Source organism: Fundulus heteroclitus, chromosome 22 (genome assembly GCF_011125445.2).
Source record: "Fundulus heteroclitus isolate FHET01 chromosome 22, MU-UCD_Fhet_4.1, whole genome shotgun sequence".
In the NCBI taxonomy this organism is placed as follows: Eukaryota; Metazoa; Chordata; class Actinopteri; order Cyprinodontiformes; family Fundulidae; genus Fundulus; species Fundulus heteroclitus.
In genome coordinates, this window is record NC_046382.1 from 6,456,507 (window position 1) to 6,477,048 (window position 20,542).

General features: G+C 43.2%; 1 protein-coding gene across 1 annotated transcript in view; it reads right to left on the minus strand.

Moving 5' to 3' along the window:
* cdh23 (cadherin-related 23) overlaps window positions 1-20,542 on the minus strand; it is a 263,409-nt gene that overhangs the window by 114,450 nt on the left and 128,417 nt on the right. Inside the window, exons 11-12 of the mRNA XM_036126497.1 lie at window positions 9,718-9,830; window positions 7,164-7,352 (exon numbers count right to left, since the gene is read on the minus strand). Of these exons, the coding sequence (XP_035982390.1) occupies window positions 7,164-7,352; window positions 9,718-9,830 (302 nt within the window). The remainder of the gene's footprint in view (window positions 1-7,163; window positions 7,353-9,717; window positions 9,831-20,542) is intronic.

A 20,542-nucleotide genomic window follows, 5' to 3' on the forward strand; every position in this document is an offset into this window, starting at 1 on the left:
TCATGGGGTCCTGAGGGGGTTGCTGGTGCCTATCTCCAGCTGTCAGTGGGCGAGAGGCGGGGTTCACCCTGGACAGGTAACCAGTCCATCACAGGACAACACAGAGACAAACAGGACAAACAACCATTCACGCACACACTCACACCTAAGGAGAATTTAGAGAGACCAATTAACCTAACAGTCATGTTTATGGACTGATGCTAACTCCATGCAGAAAGACCCAGGGCAAAGGGACATATGGGGCTCAGCGCCTGGGTCAGAGCTGGCACTGATCAGTCCGGGTCCTAATACTGACACACTCCCTGCAGCTGGTCTGTCTACTGTGTCTATCAGCAGTTAGTCTGCTCCTATAATATTATTGCCATGCTGTATAATATCCTGAAACAGCCGGGGTATCAAAGAGATGCCCACAGCATCACAGGTCCTCCATAATGCTTTAAAACGGACGTAGAGCTTCATCCTTTATTTTACCCTAAACCCAGCTGGACTGGTTGTTGCTAAAAAGCTCAACCTTTCTTTCCCTGGTCCAAAAGACAAAGATTACAGCTGAATTCAGCAAATTTCACGTGTTTACGTTCATCATTGCAGGATTGAGAAGTCTCGTTTCGAACATCCCTTCAAACCAATGGGCGGATCCGTAGAAAGTGTCTAATGGTCGTTATGGAAATAGGTCTGAGGTGGAGTTCTCTAACCTACCGAGACCTTTTCTAACCCGTTAACATCCTCCTTACTGAGCGTGGCTCCATCACCCAGACTCCTTTCTCCCAGTTTCACTGGTTTTAAAAGTTTTTTAGTTATTACTGTCCATAGACGTGTGAATATTTAGTGGAGTAGCTCTTCTCCTGCACTTATTTCTTTACTAACGATCAAACGCACGCGTTTATTATCTGAATGAATTCTGCGTCGACGAGGGGGGCGGTTTGCACGTTTATGTGCTAACACAATATACAGGTGTGCATAAAAAATAAACGCATAAAAACATAACAGTAGAGAAAACTTATTGGTCAGAACCCACATTTATCTCTCCTGCGTCTCAACCAAATAACAGCGCGGCACTTTCTCACAACGTATTTTTGGATGCAGGATAAAAAAAAAGAAAACATTATCCAGAGAAAATGTTTGAATAAACTCAGAGTAAAGGACCACGGAGGCTGTAGAAACAGAGAGCTCTGATCATTGTGTCGTATGACTTATAAGCAGAAAAAAAAGCTTGACGTGAGCGCAGATGACAAGCATGACTATCTGCCTCAATGCAGAGACATTTTCGCTGCGTCTCTGTTCCAGCTGACACAGAACAAGTTGCCAAGACAATGTTTATGATATGCAGATTATCTGAACTGAATTACGGCGTGATGAACTAGTGGGCAGCCGAGTAGAACAAGCGTATTTGATCAGTGTTTAGGGGGAAACTCTGAGGAGCGCCGGGCGAAAAAAACTGAACATCCTCTTTGTCTCAAGTCTCCTTTGAGCAGAACTTTCAGAGAGCGAATGCATCGGGAAGAAAATGTGAGCCCGTTTAGGGCTGACATCACGGCGCTGAAATAGGCCCTGGCTGTCTGGAGGTAAGAAACCTTCGGCGAAGCACTCCTGTGTCTGATATATAAAGATGCGGGGCAGCCAATCACGCGGTCATTGTGGCGAACGGAGGCAGACGAGTGGAGTGGTCGCTTGGCATTATGCTGACAGTTCAAATAGCCCCCTTGTTTTTGTTTTCAGCTCTGGCAGAACCATTGTAGCTGATGGCTCCTATTTAAAAGACCATCCAATATGCAGGGATGTCACTTCAAACTGCCCATAAACGTAATTGCCCGTCCATTTGCTACTGCCTCTAGAAGCCCCCAATAAAAGCATCCTGTCAGACACGACTGCCGCAAAGTTCAATGACGAGTCCTGGCAAGCAAAAGTTTTAAGGATGCCAGCCGAGCAGAAAATATCAGAGAGAAAGAGAGAGGGGGAAGGAGTCGGAGAGGAGCTCAACGCCTCTCTGGGTTTCCTCACGCTTTCAGACAGGGCTGGTTGTCAGCGGGCGTCCAAAGGTAGCAGAAGTTACAATGTTTAAAGGCGGCAACAGCAACAAAAGATGTTAGCAAATAAACATGAAACAGAATAAAATGTTAATCACCATTAATCAAAGAACAGAGACGGGTTTTAAATGCATCACTAATGTTAAAATCAGCTAAAACCCACAGTAACTCTGGAGGAGCTGCAGAGATTCACAGCTAAGGGGGGGAAAACTCCAGAAAGAACAAGTATTAATAATAATAATCTTTATTTTGTGAAAGCAACATACATTCCAGTGAAATGTGTCCTCTGAAGTAAAGCTATCTCTGTGGGAGCATTGGGCTGCCACTGGGGAGCCTTCTGGGGCTGAGGGTCTTGCTCAAGGACCCAGAGAGGCAGTCGACCTCTCCAGGATGCAAACGCCTTGCTTCGTCCTCTAGGCCACAATTCTCCTAAATCAGAGAGTCCATTAGCTGTGTGCTCCCCATTTTTGGTTTTAAAGGTCAAAATCAGAGTTGAGAGAAAGACACCCTGGACACTGACAAAGGAACTCTTGTCAGATCAGACCAAACGGTGCGTTTTCACTAGATATGTGCGATAGAAAACTGATTTGCTAAGAAGAGTGGGTGACAGTGTCTGCCTCTAGAGGAGCAACGCTGGTAGAACCACAGCCCGACAGATAGAAAGTTACTTAGAGGGTCTGAACACAAAAGCATGCCGCACCTTTCAGTCATTTATGTGTAAAAACTGTTGAGAAAGCTTTTCCCTTCGTCCTAATCATGCATTATTTTGTGTTGGTCTGTCACAGAAAAGGCATTGAACTCTGCAGTTATAATCAGAGGCAGTTGTCGCATGAACGACCCCCTGGGCGAGCTCCTCCTGCTGCCGCCGCCCGAACAATTAAACTAAGAAAATGAGATTTTGAGACGGATACATTTCAGTGCAGTTCCACGAAAAAACAAAAAACCAAAAAAGAACACCTGAGCTAGTTTCTGTGCCCTCAGCGGCAGGCCGAGGAACCCTCAACCAATACACAGCGGTGCCACTGCCTGCAAATGCTTCCAGAGAAACAGAAAAATGGTTCAGTTCACAACTGAAAGGTGTGTTATTAGTTTGGTGTTCACGCCCCTACCTCCTTATTAATGCTGCCCTGGGCAACTGCCCAAATGACCCATATCTAAACCTGCCTCAGGCTTTAATATGTCAAAATACGTACGTACAAAATTCTGTGCAGTTACTGGTTCTGCTTTTTTTTTAGGTAAATGGCATCAAACGACAATCTGTTGACCACTAAAACTGTCTCAACGCGACTAAAACATGGCAGCGGGCTGAGAATCACCACAGACTCCATGCATGGTTGGACACAAACCTGCAGCGTCGCCTCTCATCACCTGCAGACTGCGTCGGCCATCAGCAGCCCTACATGCAGGCCCCCCCACCCTCTGCCGTACGTTTGTCTCTGCTTGATAGTGCGACTCAGACATAAACACAACATGCCTGGAATGGATAAACAGACCTAGCTCTGAATATTTCCACTCTGCCTTTACCTTCCCCCCGCCGCTGCCTCGCTCTCCCTCCCTCACCTCGCCTCACTGGTAATTCAGACTTCTAACTTTGCTCCGTTGCAGGTGACTTTCTGTTCAATCATCTCTGGGCTTTTTTCTTGTCTTCCCTTCTACCCCGGCTCTCCGCGTGTCTCCACCTATTCCTCCATCCACTTGACTCGCAGTTATCTGTCAAATTCCACCCTGGCAGCTGCTGTGCCTGAATCAATCAGAGTTGACTAGCTTTCGGCTTATCTGCACCCGTGGTGATTGATTTTCCTCGTTAGGTATAATTTGATGCTCTATCCCATCTCTTCCAGAGCAAATTAAATTGTAGTTGAGTCCAATGGCGCTGTTGTGAGCGGGCTGGTGCGTGTGTGAGAGGGAGCAGGAGGTGGAGAGAGAACGACAAAGCGGAGGGGAAAAGCGGGGTTTTCTCTGCACAATCCGCCGTCTAAGTGTTAGTACGGGTGGTGAAAAGGATCATGCTAGTCCACACGCTGTTAATGCTGACTAGCAACTATGTAAGGAGTTCAACGGTGTTTTTTTATTGGCTGAAAGTCTATTATCAGCTAAGAGAAGGATACAAAGTAAATTAGAAAATCCACTCGGTTGTGTCTGGGCTTCATGAGCTGAATCCAAAACTACAGTCATGGTGGAAATCTAGCATTGCACAATACACTGAACCAACTGCACTGTGAAACACGGCCATGGCAGCATCAGGCTGTGGGATGCTTTTCATTAAAAGCTGCCAGGAGCTGCAGAAGACCTGAGCCTGATGGGCAGGACAACCAGAAACACACACCCAGAGCTACAATGGGGTGGTCCAGATCAAAACAGGGTCATGCATTAGAATGGCCTAGTCAAAGTCTACACCCAAATGCAATCGTTGTAAGATCTGAGTTGTGCCGTTTTCAAAAGCGACTAAATCAGACGTATTATTAAGCTAATCAGTGCAGTAACATGTTTGCTACCAATGCAAAACAAAACCCATTTATTTTAAAGGGGCATAAATAATCAGAAACAATTATAAAAACAGAAACGTATAAAAACAGAAACGTATAAAAACAGAAACGTATAAAAACAGAAACGTATAAAAACAGAAACGTATAAAAACAGAAACGTATAAAAGCAGAAACGTATAAAAACAGAAACGTATAAAAGCAGAAAGGCTTTTCTTTCTGGAGTAGAGCTATAAAGTGACATCAGAGAGTAGACGGGGACAGGAGAAGGTTCTGCTACCTGGTCTCTGTACGGTTGTCTCCCAAGCTTCAGTCATTATTCAGTCCTTCACAGTTAAGATCAGTCCTGTTATTCTAAATACTCTGAAATGTGTGTAGGCCAATATTTTTGCTCTCCTCTCCGGTTGTTTTATTGGCCATTTATCTCTTCTAAGAGAGAGAAAGCAGGAAGCGAGAGACGGTCGCTGCAGACGGGCGGCGGCGGATTAATTTACATATTAATAGATCAGATATAGCCGCGCCACTAAGAAGTTTGTGGGTCCAGGTTTTTGTCACTTTAAGCATAAAAAATATTGTTTTGGACGTAAAACAAATCTATTTTGTTATTTTTGAAATCCATTAAGTTACTTTGATAAGCAGATAGCAATTTCAGGAATAATTTCTTCTTAAAAAAGTGATGAAGCAGTAAATCACACACACACAAACTGCAGTGAGAGTCTTTGCCCGCTTGCATATTTCTTGGAGTTTATTGTCAAAACACATTTTAACATCACACAAAGATAATCTGACTAAACATACATTTTTAATGATAAATTAATTTAAGGGAAAATAAGGTTTTCAGCACCAACTTGGCCCTGTAGGAAAAGAGAATTGCCAGTCTTGTTAAATCATGCATTAACTGCAGTTAACCAGCTTTTTGGATGAAATAGACACCATCCAGACTTGCTAACGGTTATGGACCTGTATGATCCATAACTTTCATCGAACCCGCCTGACAACATGAAGTAGGCGGATCTCAAGAACAGCATCCCACCAAGAACCAATAGAAGAACCAATAGAACAAATTCAGCGATAAACAAGAAATAATCTATGATATTTATCTACAAAAGCTTCACAGCTTCAAGGCCACGTCCACATGAGGATGGGTTTGCTTGTATCCAGCAAACCTGGCAACCTTTGAAACCAGCTCCCAGAGTAGGAAAGTGTGAACCCGCCCCCCGTGACGTCTTCACTGGGTCACCCCGTCGGCATAAAGTCTCCACACTGCCGTGTCTGAGTATCCGTAGTCAACATCAACCAGACTTCAGGGTGACGGTTGGGTTTCAGGCGCTATACAATTTCTTGTGGATTTTACACATTTTGTTGCTCCACTTGCTCGTCTTGTGTGGTCCACCTGGTCGCTGGTGGCACTTTTCGCTCTCGCATGTTTGTTATTTTCCTCAAGATCTTCCTCCTTCTTTAATTCTGTGCCAGCACTGATGTGGTGAAGGTATCACAATGCCTATTAAGGCTCCTGGGCCTTGGTGCGGTTTCATCTTTACGTTTAAACGTTTCTGTGCCGAAACAGTATCCAGGCTCAGTGTGGGCGCAGCCTAAGGCTTTAGAAGTTGAGTGAACCACAATGAGAGCCATTAATAACCCAGAGAGCGTCTTGATGAACCACAAGAAAACCCAGAGCAACATCTAAAGCACTGCAGGCGTCAGCTTCCAGTTAAAGTCAGTGATCATGACGCTACAGAAAAAAAGAAAAATGTGCAGAAACGTCCACCATGGGTGTGTCCCAAAAGCCAAAACCATCAGGTGGTCTCATCTCAATCCCCCAAAACACATCTAGATGATGTCCAAGATTTTTGGCAAAATATTCAGTTTACCAGTTAGACTAATGGGGCACTTTTTTGAAGGGGAGTGTCCCTTTTAATCTGGCATGAGACTCACCCCAACCCATAAAACATTTATTTCTGAAAGGGAAGTAAGCCAAACATGGCGGTTTGAAGCTCGATGATTAATGGAACCATAAATTCTGCTCCCAGGGAGAGTAACCTGAAGGAGAACGTCCGCCCATCAGACCACAACCTTAAACTCATGCTTGTCTGAGTAGGCATGCAGCAGAGAACGCCAGCAAACAACATCTGAATGACTTTAAGAACTGAACTCTAGTTTTGGATTGGCCTATTCAAAGTACGGACCTGCAGCTACATGATCTTGAACAATCCTGCCAATAAACGGGATAAAATCCTCCACGTCGATGTAAAAGACTTCTCTCCAGTAAATCACTAAAATCAGTCAGGTGGCACCACCAGTTCTCAGGTTTAAGGTAAGTTACTTTTTTTTATATAAGATCATTTGTTTTCTTTCCTTTCCTAAATGAACATAAAATCTAAAATCTGACTTTTGTTTTTATCAGGCTTCATTTATCTAATAGGTTTACCTGAAACGTTTGAGTGAAACAAAAAAAAAGAAAAAAACGAATTTCTCTTCAGATTACATCTCATTTTTTCTCTCTGTACGCTCTTAATTTAACCTTTTCACCAGAATAATTCCCTCATTTAGCCTTTTTTCCACATGTGAGACATCTGACCCACAGAGACCTCGTGTAAAGCCAGCGGCCGGCAGAAGAACGTGACGAAGGCCAGCCACGAGGATGCCATTCACTCACCTCATCTTTGTCTTCTGCCTGGATGAAGAGAGGCAGGGCAAAGCCCACCTGGGCCAGCTCAGTGATGCGAACCCGATACTCGGAGCTGTTGAACTTGGGGGCGTTGTCGTTCTTGTCGATTAACAGGATGGTGAAGGTGGTCATCACCGTGGCGTCCGACGGGCTGCGGTCGTCCATCAACTCCGTGGCCTCATGACGAGCGACAAAGGAAAGCGGCAAAGAAGGAACAATAGAACAATAGAAGAAGAAAAAAAAAATCTATGAAATGCCTTTGATTGGACTCCAAATGTCATTCCATATAGGGGCGGTCAGCACGCAATCTCCCGAGATATTTACAGCTGTTTATTTATTGGATCAAAAGGTGGACAGGTGACCTCCAGGCAATCATAGAAATGGCCCCAGACTGCACATCCCCACCCCCGCACACACTCTGCTTCAGGAGAAAAGAGAACGGCTACTAATCTCCCCGTTCCTGGCTGCGTCAGTATTAAAGAGCCAATGTCTCCTAAAGAAAAGCAGAAAAATCTTGGAAGATGGGCACGGAGAGTTGTCTTTTATTGACAAAGAAAGGTCAGAGCAGGAGGCAGGGCGGGGGGGGGGGGGGGGGCGTAGCCGCTCGCTCATCTCTGGGTAATCACAGTAGTTTAGCCTCCAACTCTCCTGAATCACCTGACCTCCACCTCTGCCTGCTCGCCGCTATCTAAGCTGCCTGAAGTTGAGAAATTAGCTGCATTACCACGGCGCAGCATAATCAATACCAGCAGCAGCTGAGAGAGCCGACGCAGAGGGAAGCAGGGAAAATTTAGAACGAAAAAAAAAAATCCATATCTTAGAAATACATTTTTTTTCGGACTAGATTTTCTCTCTTTGGCAATGTTTACGCCGGCCACTTTCTTGTTTGTAATTATTGATTTCAATTAAAAAGACAGACTGCGGCTGGTATGCATTAGCCCCAACTTTCTTTGTATCAAACCTGAGAGCTGCTCCGCTGTATCTCAATCATCTTTTTATCAACACTGAACAAGACGTGAAGCCGTGAGAGGCTCTTATATTCCTGAGTTGAGCTCTGTAGGTGGGAATGAACTGATATAATTAGTAAACCTGCAAATATCCACTGGCCAGAAATCAGGATCCACCAGTTTTCCCTTCACACTGCAAAAACAGAACTACAAATAAGTAAAATGTTCTTAAAATTAGAGTATTTGTCCTTGATTTGAGCAGGTAAATAAGATTATTTGCCAATGGAATAAGATTTTTGCACTTAAAATAGGAACAACTCATCTCCATCATCTTATTTCAAGTGCAGGATGTCTAATTATCTTATTTTAGGGGTCAAAATACTTATTCCATTCCAGATAATCGTATTTACCTGCTCAAATCATGGATAAATACACTAACTTTAGGAACATTTGACTTATTTTTAGATCCGTTTTTGCAGTGCATCGGCGCTGGCCTGTGATTGGTAGTTGAAATCCAGAGAAAAACACTTTTTCCAGCTCATTAAACGCATCAAACTAAGAGCTCTCATTGTTTTTATTCTCCAAACCTTTCTTCACGTCACCAAGGTAAGATGATTTTATGCACATATGGACAATAATCTACTAATTCTTTCACTTCAAAACTACTGCATCCATCAAAGAAGCTGCAGGATATTTTCAACATTTTGTATTTGAGTCCTCAAAGAAAATAGAAGATTGATATGGACCAAAAAAAGCCTTATTGTTGCTTCTGATACAGACATTCAAATACAGAAATGTATTTAGTACAGGTCTGCGAATTATACATTTTAGAGATGTAGTATACATTTCGTATATATATATATATATATACAGACACAATTTCCGATGGTGGTGGTGTGGCGTCACATGAGGTTTTCTGCTGTTGTAGCTAATTTGCTTAAAGGTTTCTACGCTTTTTGTTTTCACCGATCGCATTCATCATACTTGGGTTGTAGCAAATTATTATTATTTTAGTGCTCTTTCCTTTCCCTGTTCTCAGACCAGTCTATCTATTCTCCCAGGCTGGTTCATTGAATATCTTCTCTTTTTCTGACCACCTTCTATAAACCTGAGAGATTGCTGCGTGTGGAAATCTGACAAGCTCAGCAGTTTGTGAACTATTCAGCCTTTCTGGCCCCACCATGCCCCGTTTAAAGTCGTTTAAATCTCCTTCCCCATGTTTGCTTTAAACTTCGGTCAGTGGTCTTTGCCACGTCTAGATGAATGATGACCTGCTGCAGTGCTGAGACGCTGTCGGTATTAACAATCAGCTGAACGTCTTTAACCCATAAAGTCATCAGTGAATGTATAACGACATCTGGTACAGTGATTATTTAGTGCCGCATTGATCTTGGTTTTCCTTCTGATTGTATTGTAGCTACATCACAGCCTGTAAGCATCACAAAGCACATGATGTGATCCAGTGTAGGGGACTCCAGCCAGGGAGTCTTTTCAGACTGTATCAAGTCCAGACGCGTCATGGATTTATTTCACCAACGTATTGAAAGCTCTTGATCCTCCTGATCCTCCCAGCCACTTCTCATTGGGCCGCTCACCTTGACCGTGAGAGTGAATCCTGCGGAGTACAGTGGGTTTTCTCTGTCCAGCTGGCCGTTCACCGTCAGCGAGCCACTGATGTAGTCCAGGGCGAAGACACTGTTGGTGTTTCCTAGATGGGAGACAGCAGAGAGACACCGAGCAGAGAGTCAGGGAGGCAGCCACCGCTGGAGTCTTGGATCAATAACACTCCCAGACCAGGACAGCAGCTGTGTGGTAGGAAGCTGGGCAGTGAGCCATGTGCATGTCTGCGTCTCATAAAATGTGGATGTTGTACATGTTACTACATCGTTCAGCTCTTTACCTGCCTTTGGCTGGTCAAACACCTCCACAAGTATTCTGAGTCCATTTCTGTACTGGTGCTGTTCTGTTATTTCTATAGCATCCATTGTATATTTGTCACTTTCCATGACATTAAAACTTTAGTGAGTTTAACAGCAAGTCACATAAGTATAACTCTCTGTGTTATGGTAAGAACGCCACAACAACACATTTAAAAAAGATATTACATGGTGCTGTGATCAATATGAGTGGGTAGCTCATTTGTGAAGGATTACATGTTCTGTTTATGCAGACGATGCAGAAAACTGTTCATTTATCAGAGTTAAATGACTCTGAGATGGCTCCAGGTCGCTGTTCTCCACTGCATGCTGACCTACTTCCTTTTTAATAACTATGTAGTTAACCACTGCATTTCAGGTTAATTAGTAATCATGGATGGTAATCATCAACACTATTGACCATTACCGATCATATGCATAGCATGATTATTAATCTCAGTCAATTTCTGTAGCTGGGAGTTGCATCTGTTAATATAATTGAACTGTGATTGTCCAGAAAAATTATACTATCAATAATATAAGTGGCTGTGAAGTAACTTGGGGGGTAGATTAGTGTCATCATCCATATCGCCCCGCCCCAATTAGAAATGCCTTGGCCAGCGTAACTTGTGGTTTCTCATGGCGCCTGCTGCGCCTAGTGTGATTGGCTAGATCTAACCTTTGGTAGGCGGGCACTAGGTGTCATTTTGCCTTATCAGCTCAGAAAGTTCTGCTGAAGGTCCCTCCTTTCCCTGATCGGATTGGATGGAAGCTGACCCAGACCGATAATGAACGGAGAGTGCCACACGTCATCAGTCTGGCTGGCCAGGTTAATACTCTGCATCTTCAGAACCAGAACCAGAACCGCACTTGGAGAAGCAGCGTTCAGACTTTATGCTTCACTAATCTGGAATGAAACTCCCAGAAAACTGCAAAGCTGCTGAAACCCTGAGTTCCTTTAATTAAGATTTAAAATTAATTTGTTTGGAGTTGCCTTTGACTGCTCTATTTAAACATCATTAATTTCAGTCTGTGGTCCAACTTTTCTTGACTCTCATTTATTCTGCAGCTGCAATTTATATTTTTTATTCAGTTTGACTTTTTTCATTGCGAAAACGTCAAAAAATCTATTTAGAGTTAGGGTTAACTAAATAGATTTTCTCTCTTAGGTTATCCATCCTTTGTTATCCATCCTCCAAAATGGACAGATGGATGGATGAATAAAGCCGTTATAGAGACTTGGGGACCTCAAAGTAACACTTTATGCTGCTGGTCTCTGATTTTATTTTTTTTTTTAGCTTTCTCATGTTTTTCCCATTTTAAAAAGTGGCTGAGAAGAACGGGCCTCTTGGTCATATTTGTACCCCTGGTAAATGTAACGTAATCGATCAGTAATTTCAGATTGCTAATTCAACTTTGTTTGATTTAAAAAGATAGTGTGAATTAAAAAAGGCCTCAGCTCTGTTTACTTTTATGGATCGTTGGCATTAACAAACATTATGTCGTTGGTTATTTTATGAAAAAAAACTAGCAAACACCACATAATATAGTTTTTAGATAACATTTATTTGACAATTTATCACAAGTTATCACTTAAAAACATGCAGGTTGTGTAAATGTAAAACCTTTTTAATATATATTGTGCAAGGTTGCCTGTAAGGTTGATCCAGCATTTAATCACCATGTATAAGTTGATGAAGGGTATTCACTTTGTCATCTTCCATGCGCCGCTTCAGACGGGAGCATTTCAAATTATCAACACTGCACTGTCCTCATTAACAAGTCCGAGTGGCCCTGGTGCTCCCTGCTCTCTTCAATTAAACTGGTTAAGATATTAGAATAAGACCCACTTGAGCCCTCGTCCTCATATTTCCCTAATTCCCTCGCCGCCTTTGCAAATTACCATCTTGTTAACTTTCCCACTCCTCTTTGACAAGTTCTCCAAGGCGTCATGAGGCCAATGGCTGCTTAATTACACCCAGCAGACTGAGATATGAAATGAAAACACGCTAAACGGCCTGCACCTCCACACCTTTACGCGAGCTTCTCTCTTGTTCCCCCCGTTGCACCGCGTGGTCTCTCCCATCCGCCAGACAAATTATTTGGCTTCGTAACACTAGACGCCCTTACATTTTCTTGCTATATTAGGACCCCGGGGCAATTATACACCATTATATGGAATAATATCACAAGGAAAATGTGCTCAGGCAGAATGGAAAAAGATGGCTTTGATTGCGTGGGAGAACCACAACTAATTTAGTTGTGCAGATGCTTACCCCAAACGAACCAATACAAAAAGGTGGCTTAAAGGGGACATGTCATGTAAAGTCCGATTTATTAGCCCTTAAATGCATTTTGTTATGTAACGGGAGTCTCTAATAATGTAGAAAATGTGAATGTCGTCTGTCCAGGTGCTGCAAAGATAACTTTATATTCTTTTTGGATTCTTTTTTTCAAGCCGTTCAGTTTTCTTTGTTTGTCTGTTATGTTTGTTGAACAATTAAATCACAGTATTTGCTGCCGAGATGCTAAACAAGATCACTGTTAAAGGGGACCTGTAGTGCTTTTCAGTTCTTCTTCTTTTCACGCTGAAATCCTTCAGTTGTGGTCTAAATAAAGTGGAACTGGGATGTTTTGGTCTAAATCCCTCGTTAATTTACCCCCAGGTTCCCTTCTTTCACACGTGTTCTGAGGTGCGTCTCAGAGCAACTCGTTTTGGTGCTGTCTCTTTAAATCTAAAGGGGCCACTTCCCACCCCACCCACCTTCAGGCCGTCGGCCGTTCTACATCATCCCAATCAGACATTTTTACATCACGCTAGGGGACGGTGAAATGAACCACCGATGATTTATCCGCTTTAAATAAAAATGGTCGGATTCGTGAAATATGCAAGCTGAAAATCCATGACATGCCGTGAAATACCGAAATAGTCTCTCTTACAGTTGCTTTCTGTCCTCAAATATTTCAGATCATCAAAACATTTTTATATCACCCAAAGATGCATTTAAGGTAAATAAAGCTATCAAAGCAGCTGGCTCCTTTGCATGAAATTAAGCAACTCACGCAAAAGGAGTCATGGACACAATTAGGAGCAAATGCTGTACATCATGTTCTCAGTTGCCCACATTTCTGAATTATAATTATTTTTATGCATTTGATGTAATCATCATATTTATGAAGAAACTTATTTTTTTGGTTTTAGCTGAAAGCCACTTATCAAAATCAAGAGAAACAGCATGACTGTGCGTGTAATGGATCTATGCTATACAAGAGTTTTAGTTTTCCAATTGAGCTCCTGTAATAGATGTTGAAAACATTCCAGTTTTTAGAATCACGTATAGGTCCAACAGTTTGACAAAAAGTTGATCATAAGTTCAGTTATTTATGATGAAACGACAGTTTAAACACCAAGAAACTTTTCAATAACAATGTAGACTGGACTAACTCCAGGTATTGGATGAATTATTTTGTTTTCTTCTCTTTTATAGAGTATTTAAAGATCATAAACATAGACATAAGACTCAGCATCTGGAAAAAGCCCACAATTTAGGAGCAAATGTGTATTTTCACATTGAACTGTACATGACTGACCCCCTGGGATGTAGCGTGGTAGAAAAAGTAAGTCTGGGAGCTCATTGTGAAGGCTGAGGTCCAGACTCCAGAGGAACCCGCTCTGACGGTGAGTCTACAGTGAACAACGGCTAGGGGTCAGCATATTAACCCAGGCCTGTGTTCTGCACTTCCCACTCCCTGCTCCATTATTGTCCTGCTCCAGCTGTGGAGTGAGAGGAAGGAAATTACAGCGAGAGCAGAGGAGACTCAGAGGAGCGGCAACACAGTGTATCTAGATTTGGATGATTAGTCTGGACTGAGGTCAAAAGGCCCAGAGAAAGTAGCGCAGGGGCAAAAACTACAGCTTACTTTATTCTGTGACGTTAAAAATGAATTGTGCACAGTGAGAAAAATTAAGTCTGCAGCTATCTTACAATTTCCACATTACTTATGGACAAACGTGAAATTTACTATGTCTTATTGTTTCACACTTTGCTAGGTAACAACAAAAAAGTAACTTGTGTTTATGAATTAAAAACCTGAAAAGTGTGGTGTGCAGTTGTGTTCAGTCCTTGACCAGCCAATACTTGGACATGCCTGGATCAGCATGATGCTGATCAGCATGATCTCTGCTACTCTGCAGCTCCTCCAAAGACGCCATCGTAACTGCTTCTCTAATTAATGTTCATCTTACCCAGCCTAAAACAAACTATTTCCATTTTTGATTGGCGGTCTTCCATGAGAGGTCGCTTATCCAGGCAATTACTGGACTTTTTTTAGCAGATTCAGAGAAACAGGCCTCAATTTGTTTTACTGCTAATTTTTTTAGCATTTTTTTACAGATGGATGGTTGGATGGATGAAATAATGGATGGATGGATGGATGGATTGAAGGATGAACGGATGGATGGATGGATGGATGAAGGATGAACTAATAGATGGATTGAAGGATGAATGTATGGATAGTTGAAGGATGAATGGATGGATGGATGGATAAAGGATGAATGGATGGATGGATGGATGGATGAAGGATGAACTAATGTATGAATGGATGGATGGATGAAGGATGAATGGATCGATGGATGAAGGATGAACTAATGTATGGATGGATTTAAGGATGGATGGATGGATGGAGGAATGGATGGATGGATGGATGGATGGATGGATTGAAGGATAAATGGATGGATGGATGGATGAACGGATGAATGGATGGAGGAACGTATGGATGGATGGATAAACGGATGGATGGATGGATGGATAAATGGATGGATGGATGGATGGATGATTGGATGATGAATGAATGGATGGATGGATGAATGAATGATTGGATGGATGGATGGATGGTTGGATGATGGATGAATGGATGGATGGATGGATGAAGGATGGATGGAAAGAATCCGTAAAGCTGTAGTTCACAGACACCAGTGCTAAGCACTGACTGCTGGTAATCCATCACCCATTTACTGATACATGAACAGGAACCACAGCCAACCTTTCATATGAAGCAAAGCAACGTGAGGAGAGCTGACTGGATCATTACAGCTTGTTAAAGTTGAAACGCTGAAAAAACTTCAGCACCAACCCACTTCATTATACAAACACCTCGCTTCACAGAGGAGTCCAAAACCTCCAGTTTCCTTCCTAATCACACCCTGATGTCTCATTGCTTTCCAGAGTTCACAACAGCTCCCCTCAATTTCTCAGAAAGGTTGCTATTTGGGAAAATGATACCTGTGAATATACCCCGGCCTGACCTCTGAAATCGCTCTGTGACTGCTTGGCAACTCTCCTGGCAATTTGATAATGTTAACTTCATAGCAGACAGGCAAATAGGGAGGCTGCAGTCGAATATGCACATGTGAGACCACCAGCTACAAGAACCACAGCAAGCGGACTGGAGCAAGACAGTGAGAGAACAAACAATAAAAGGGTTTAGTTTCCTTTCTTTTGTCCATATTTTACATCTTAGTCTTTGTCCTATTTGTACCAAAATACCAGATTCTACAAAAGAAAGATAATATAGTTGTCACCAATAAAATGCACACCCACCGGCCACATTATTAGGCATACCTGGTACACCAAAAACAATCTATACCCAAAATGATTAAGTATTATAAGCCAAAACCTCTTTTGGTAGAGTGAAAAACAACACGTTCTTTATTTAATGAAGTCATTTATGAAACTTATGAATCTCACAAAGGTTTGTGGAGGACAAGCTAACGCCACAGAGGTGAGCCAGAGAGAGGGCTCCAAATCAGAATCTTCTGATTGCAAGCAATTTATTTTCTAAATGCAGGATTTTAACAATATTCCTGTTAAAAAAAAAACTTTAAAATGGCAAAAAGTAGCTTTGTATCAGTTAAAGACTTGACTGGCTTTGATGTAACAACAACACACTGAGTTTGAGATAAAAAGGTGGTTTGGCAGGGTAAACGATAACTATGCTAGTCGAGGCGTATTTTGTGTAATTTCAAAGAATTTTCAGCTTTCAGCCATTTTCAGCTATTTCATCTTGTAAAATGGCACAAAAAAAAAAAAAGACTCGCTGTCGAAAATTTCAAGGCTGTGTGTCATTTCGGAAGATACATGATATGAAATAAACAACGAAAAACACTCCATCATTACATTGGCATTGCGTTTTTGTGAGACTGGTCTGGAATACACATTTAAATCTGGTCAGGGACTGAATGCTGAATTTTTATTCGCAGGAATATGACGGTTCTGATTTTAAGTCTAAATTAATGCTGATGATTGATTGTTTTACCTGCTCCAGATGGCCGAGCCCTATAAACTCTACACAATGATTATGACTGCCATTGTATCTACTTCGTCATGAATAAAAATACTCTTCCTCTGTCTGAAAATGCTGCAAACACAGATAATGAACCCTCCAAGAACCCGGACGACAATGAAACAGTGTCAATAAGGAGGACTGCCCTCTTAGTAATACACTCAATGTGATAATCTTTCAGTAACTGCCTGAGTCAAGTTGCCTATTAGCGCTACAAGAGCCCCACTGCAAGCCAAACACAGCTCACATGATAAAAGCCTGTCACTCTGTGTTTTCCACCACTGGAAACAAGCTGACACAAAGCTTTCAACTGGACTGCAGAGGATGGCATGAAGTCGATGTTAAATATTTGTTGGACTCAGAGGTAACAAACGTCATGGAACTGAGCCACACGGCCAGGGCAGCGTGCCTCTAAATTACTCTGTCAGCTTCAGTGGCCTGACAACAACGCCGGTCTACACCAATAGACACTGCTTAGCTGCTGGGCACCGGCAAACAGTGACCCGCGTGAAAAAGCACACACCTGGAGATACACACACCTGGAGACACACACACCTGGAGATACACACACCTGCAGACAGACACACCTGCAGACAGACACACCTGCAGACAGACACACCTGAAGATACACACACCTGAAGATACACACACCTGGAGATAGACACACCTGGAGATAGACACACCTGCAGATACACACACACCTGGAGATAGACACACCTGGAGATACACACACCTGGAGATAGACACACCTGGAGATACACACACCTGGAGATAGACACACCTGCAGATACACACACACCTGGAGATAGACACACCTGCAGATACACACACACCTGGAGATAGACACACCTGCAGATACACACACCTGCAGATTCACACACACCTGGAGATACACACGACTGGAGATACACACACACCTGGAGATACACACACACCTGGAGATAGACACACCTGGAGATACACACACCTGGAGATAGACACACCTGGAGATAGACACACCTTAAGATACACACCTGGAGATATACACACCTGCAGATACACACACACCTGGAGATAGACACACCTGAAGACACACACACCTGGAGATAGACACACCTGCAGATACACACACACCTGGAGATAGACACACCTGCAGATCCACACACACCTGGAGATAGACACACCTGAAGACACACACACCTGGAGATAGACACACCTGCAGATACAAACACACCTGGAGATAGACACACCTGGAGATACACACACCTGGAGATAGACACACCTGGAGATACACACACCTGGAGATAGACACACCTGCAGATACACACACACCTGGAGATAGACACACCTGCAGATACACACACCTGCAGATTCACACACACCTGGAGATACACACACCTGGAGATACACACACCTGGAGATACACACACACCTGGAGATACACACACCTGGAGATAGACACACCTTAAGATACACACACCTGGAGATATACACACCTGCAGATACACACACCTGGAGATATACACACCTGCAGATACATACACCTGCAGACACACACACACACCTGGAGACACACACACACCTGCAGATACACACACCTGCAGATTCACACACACCTGGAGATACACACACCTGGAGATACACACACCTGGAGATACACACACACCTGGAGATAGACACACCTGGAGATACACACACCTGGAGATAGACACACCTGCAGATACACACACCTGGAGATATACACACCTGCAGATACACACACCTGGAGATATACACACCTGCAGATACATACACCTGCAGACACACACACACACCTGGAGACACACACACACCTGCAGACACACACACCTAAGGTAGATTAACTCCATAGCAGTTTGTCGATGCTAATCTCTGCACGCCTACAGTACAGTTGCTTTGATTCATTGCGTAACGTTCCCTGGCCCGCTTTCCCCTCTGAGTTGTGGAGCATGGGTTAAACCGCATGCCTCATATTTTCCACCCTTATCATGTCTTATTTGTCATCACAGCTTGTGCATTTTCTTCAGGCACCCACATTGGCAGTGTGTGGGATACGAACCAGGAAACTTGCAGTCGTCCCAGGACACAAGCGCCCTGCTGCTCTGTTGGTTTTTAAAGAGGATAAATCATTTAAAAACGTACCTTTCTCACACTTTTTACTGAAGCCAACTAAAACAGGAAGGGGCAGAGGATGACAACGTGTCTGCAACAGCGCCATCTTGAAGCCTGCCATTGTCTGTGGCTGGAGGCAGACAATGAAAAGTCTGGTCTAAAAAGATTCCTTCAACTGGAACACGTCGCATGAATGTCTGGCTGTTTATTGGCAACACAGAAAAAGGACGAAGGGAGCCTTTCTGCCACAATTATAATTCATGTAGGAATGGCTGAGCACTGTGAAAACAGGCCCTCTGGTGACAACACTTTCCGTCCCATGATTATGAAACATATTATTAGCACAATGAACAAACCAAAGCTAAAGGGTACGGACAAAACAGTTAATAACACGTTTACAACCGGCAGCCTGACCTGATAGTGAACCGCTGGACCGCCGGGAGACTGTGCACGAGGTTTACGAGCACCAAATTTATCATGTAAGAAAGAAAATCTGACTTTTACCATCTGAGCTAGATGGTGGAGAAAGTGCTTGACTCCACATTTTATCTGGATCTGAGATAGCTCTCACACTCAGACGCTGTTTGGAAGAAGGCTCCTGCGACGTCCAACATTCCCCAGGAGCTGCTGGTCGTCTTCTACAGAGCCACCATTCAGTCTGTCCTGTGTGGTTTGGATCATCCCCTAAACAGGACCGGTCCAGACTGCAACGGACAATCAGGTCTGCAGAGAGGATTATCTGGGCTGAGCTTCCTCCCATCTAGGACTTTACAGGGTTAGGGTCAGGAAAACGGCAGCTAACATCTCCGCAGACCCGACACATCCTGCACACACCCCGTCACTACGCCTAGGTGTGTTGTGCTTCCCTGCAGGTGCTACAGAACGTCATTTGCAGAAAAGCAGCCGCCACAGAGACGGTTCCTTCCCCAAAGGCCGTCTCTCTGATAAACACAATCCCAAATAAGTGCCATTCATATTTATACCAATTCAACCTCGTATTCCTCAGTTTTTTAAATGCTGTATGTATACATACGTACAATATGTATATTTTTTTATTTCCTTTATTATATATTCATATTTGAAATGTCTTTACTGAGAGCAAAGTGGAAACCAAAGTCAAGTTCCTGGTTTGCGTCCAAAGCCTGGGGAGTGAGGCTGATTCTGATCACTGCATGGCTGCCTAATGAAAAGCGCTGGTCAGAACCTGAGCATTACAACATATAACCTGAATAAGTCCAGAATGTTATCGTTTGAAAATACCGTTTTTTCCACCACTGTTACGTGAACTACAGACAGACAGGGCTGACCATATAGCAGTTTCTTCTCCTCCAAACGGTGTCAGCTTGTTGGGGTCTCTAATCTCTTGACTTCCTCCTTCTCACTGGAACAATCAACATATTGATTGCTTCACAAACTTAAATTCAAACTGTATAATTTGCCATCGCGGCTCTGTTCTTGACTGCCTTGTGCTCGCTTTCTTCCATTCATCCTTTCTTTTTTTACATATTTCTTGATTTCAGGCTTGGAAATGAATACAACTGTCAGGAGCTACAAGGCTGAACTCAGCTGAGTAGGAAAAGTTGTAAAAAATAATGATATATGCCCTTTAAAACACGGAGTGAACTTGCAGAGAGTGACTCACTGGTCTCAGTGGGAGAGGAATTATAAGCCGATGCTAATTTCTGAGGGAAAGCGCTCTCAAGTGATCTGCCAGGACAGTGTGATTAGACCCCTAAGGGCAGGAAATTGCTGCACATGCACACATCCAATAAAACTTGATATTCAAAGTTGGTTTCTGTATTTTTGCTTTTTCATGCGTGTGCTAATGTGTAGGTATTTCAGGCTCGACTTTCGAGAAGAAACAGCGTAAGACTGTGTGTGTGTGTGTGTGTGTGTGTGTGTGTGTGTGTGTGTGTGTGTGTGTGCGTGGTGCTAACTGTTTGAGTCTGAATGTGTGATACGGGACTCCAGGGGCTGAGCCATGCTCTAACATTACCAACAGTACTGGACTGGAAAATGAGAAATGCCAGGGTTTTGTCTAAAGCAGGCCGCG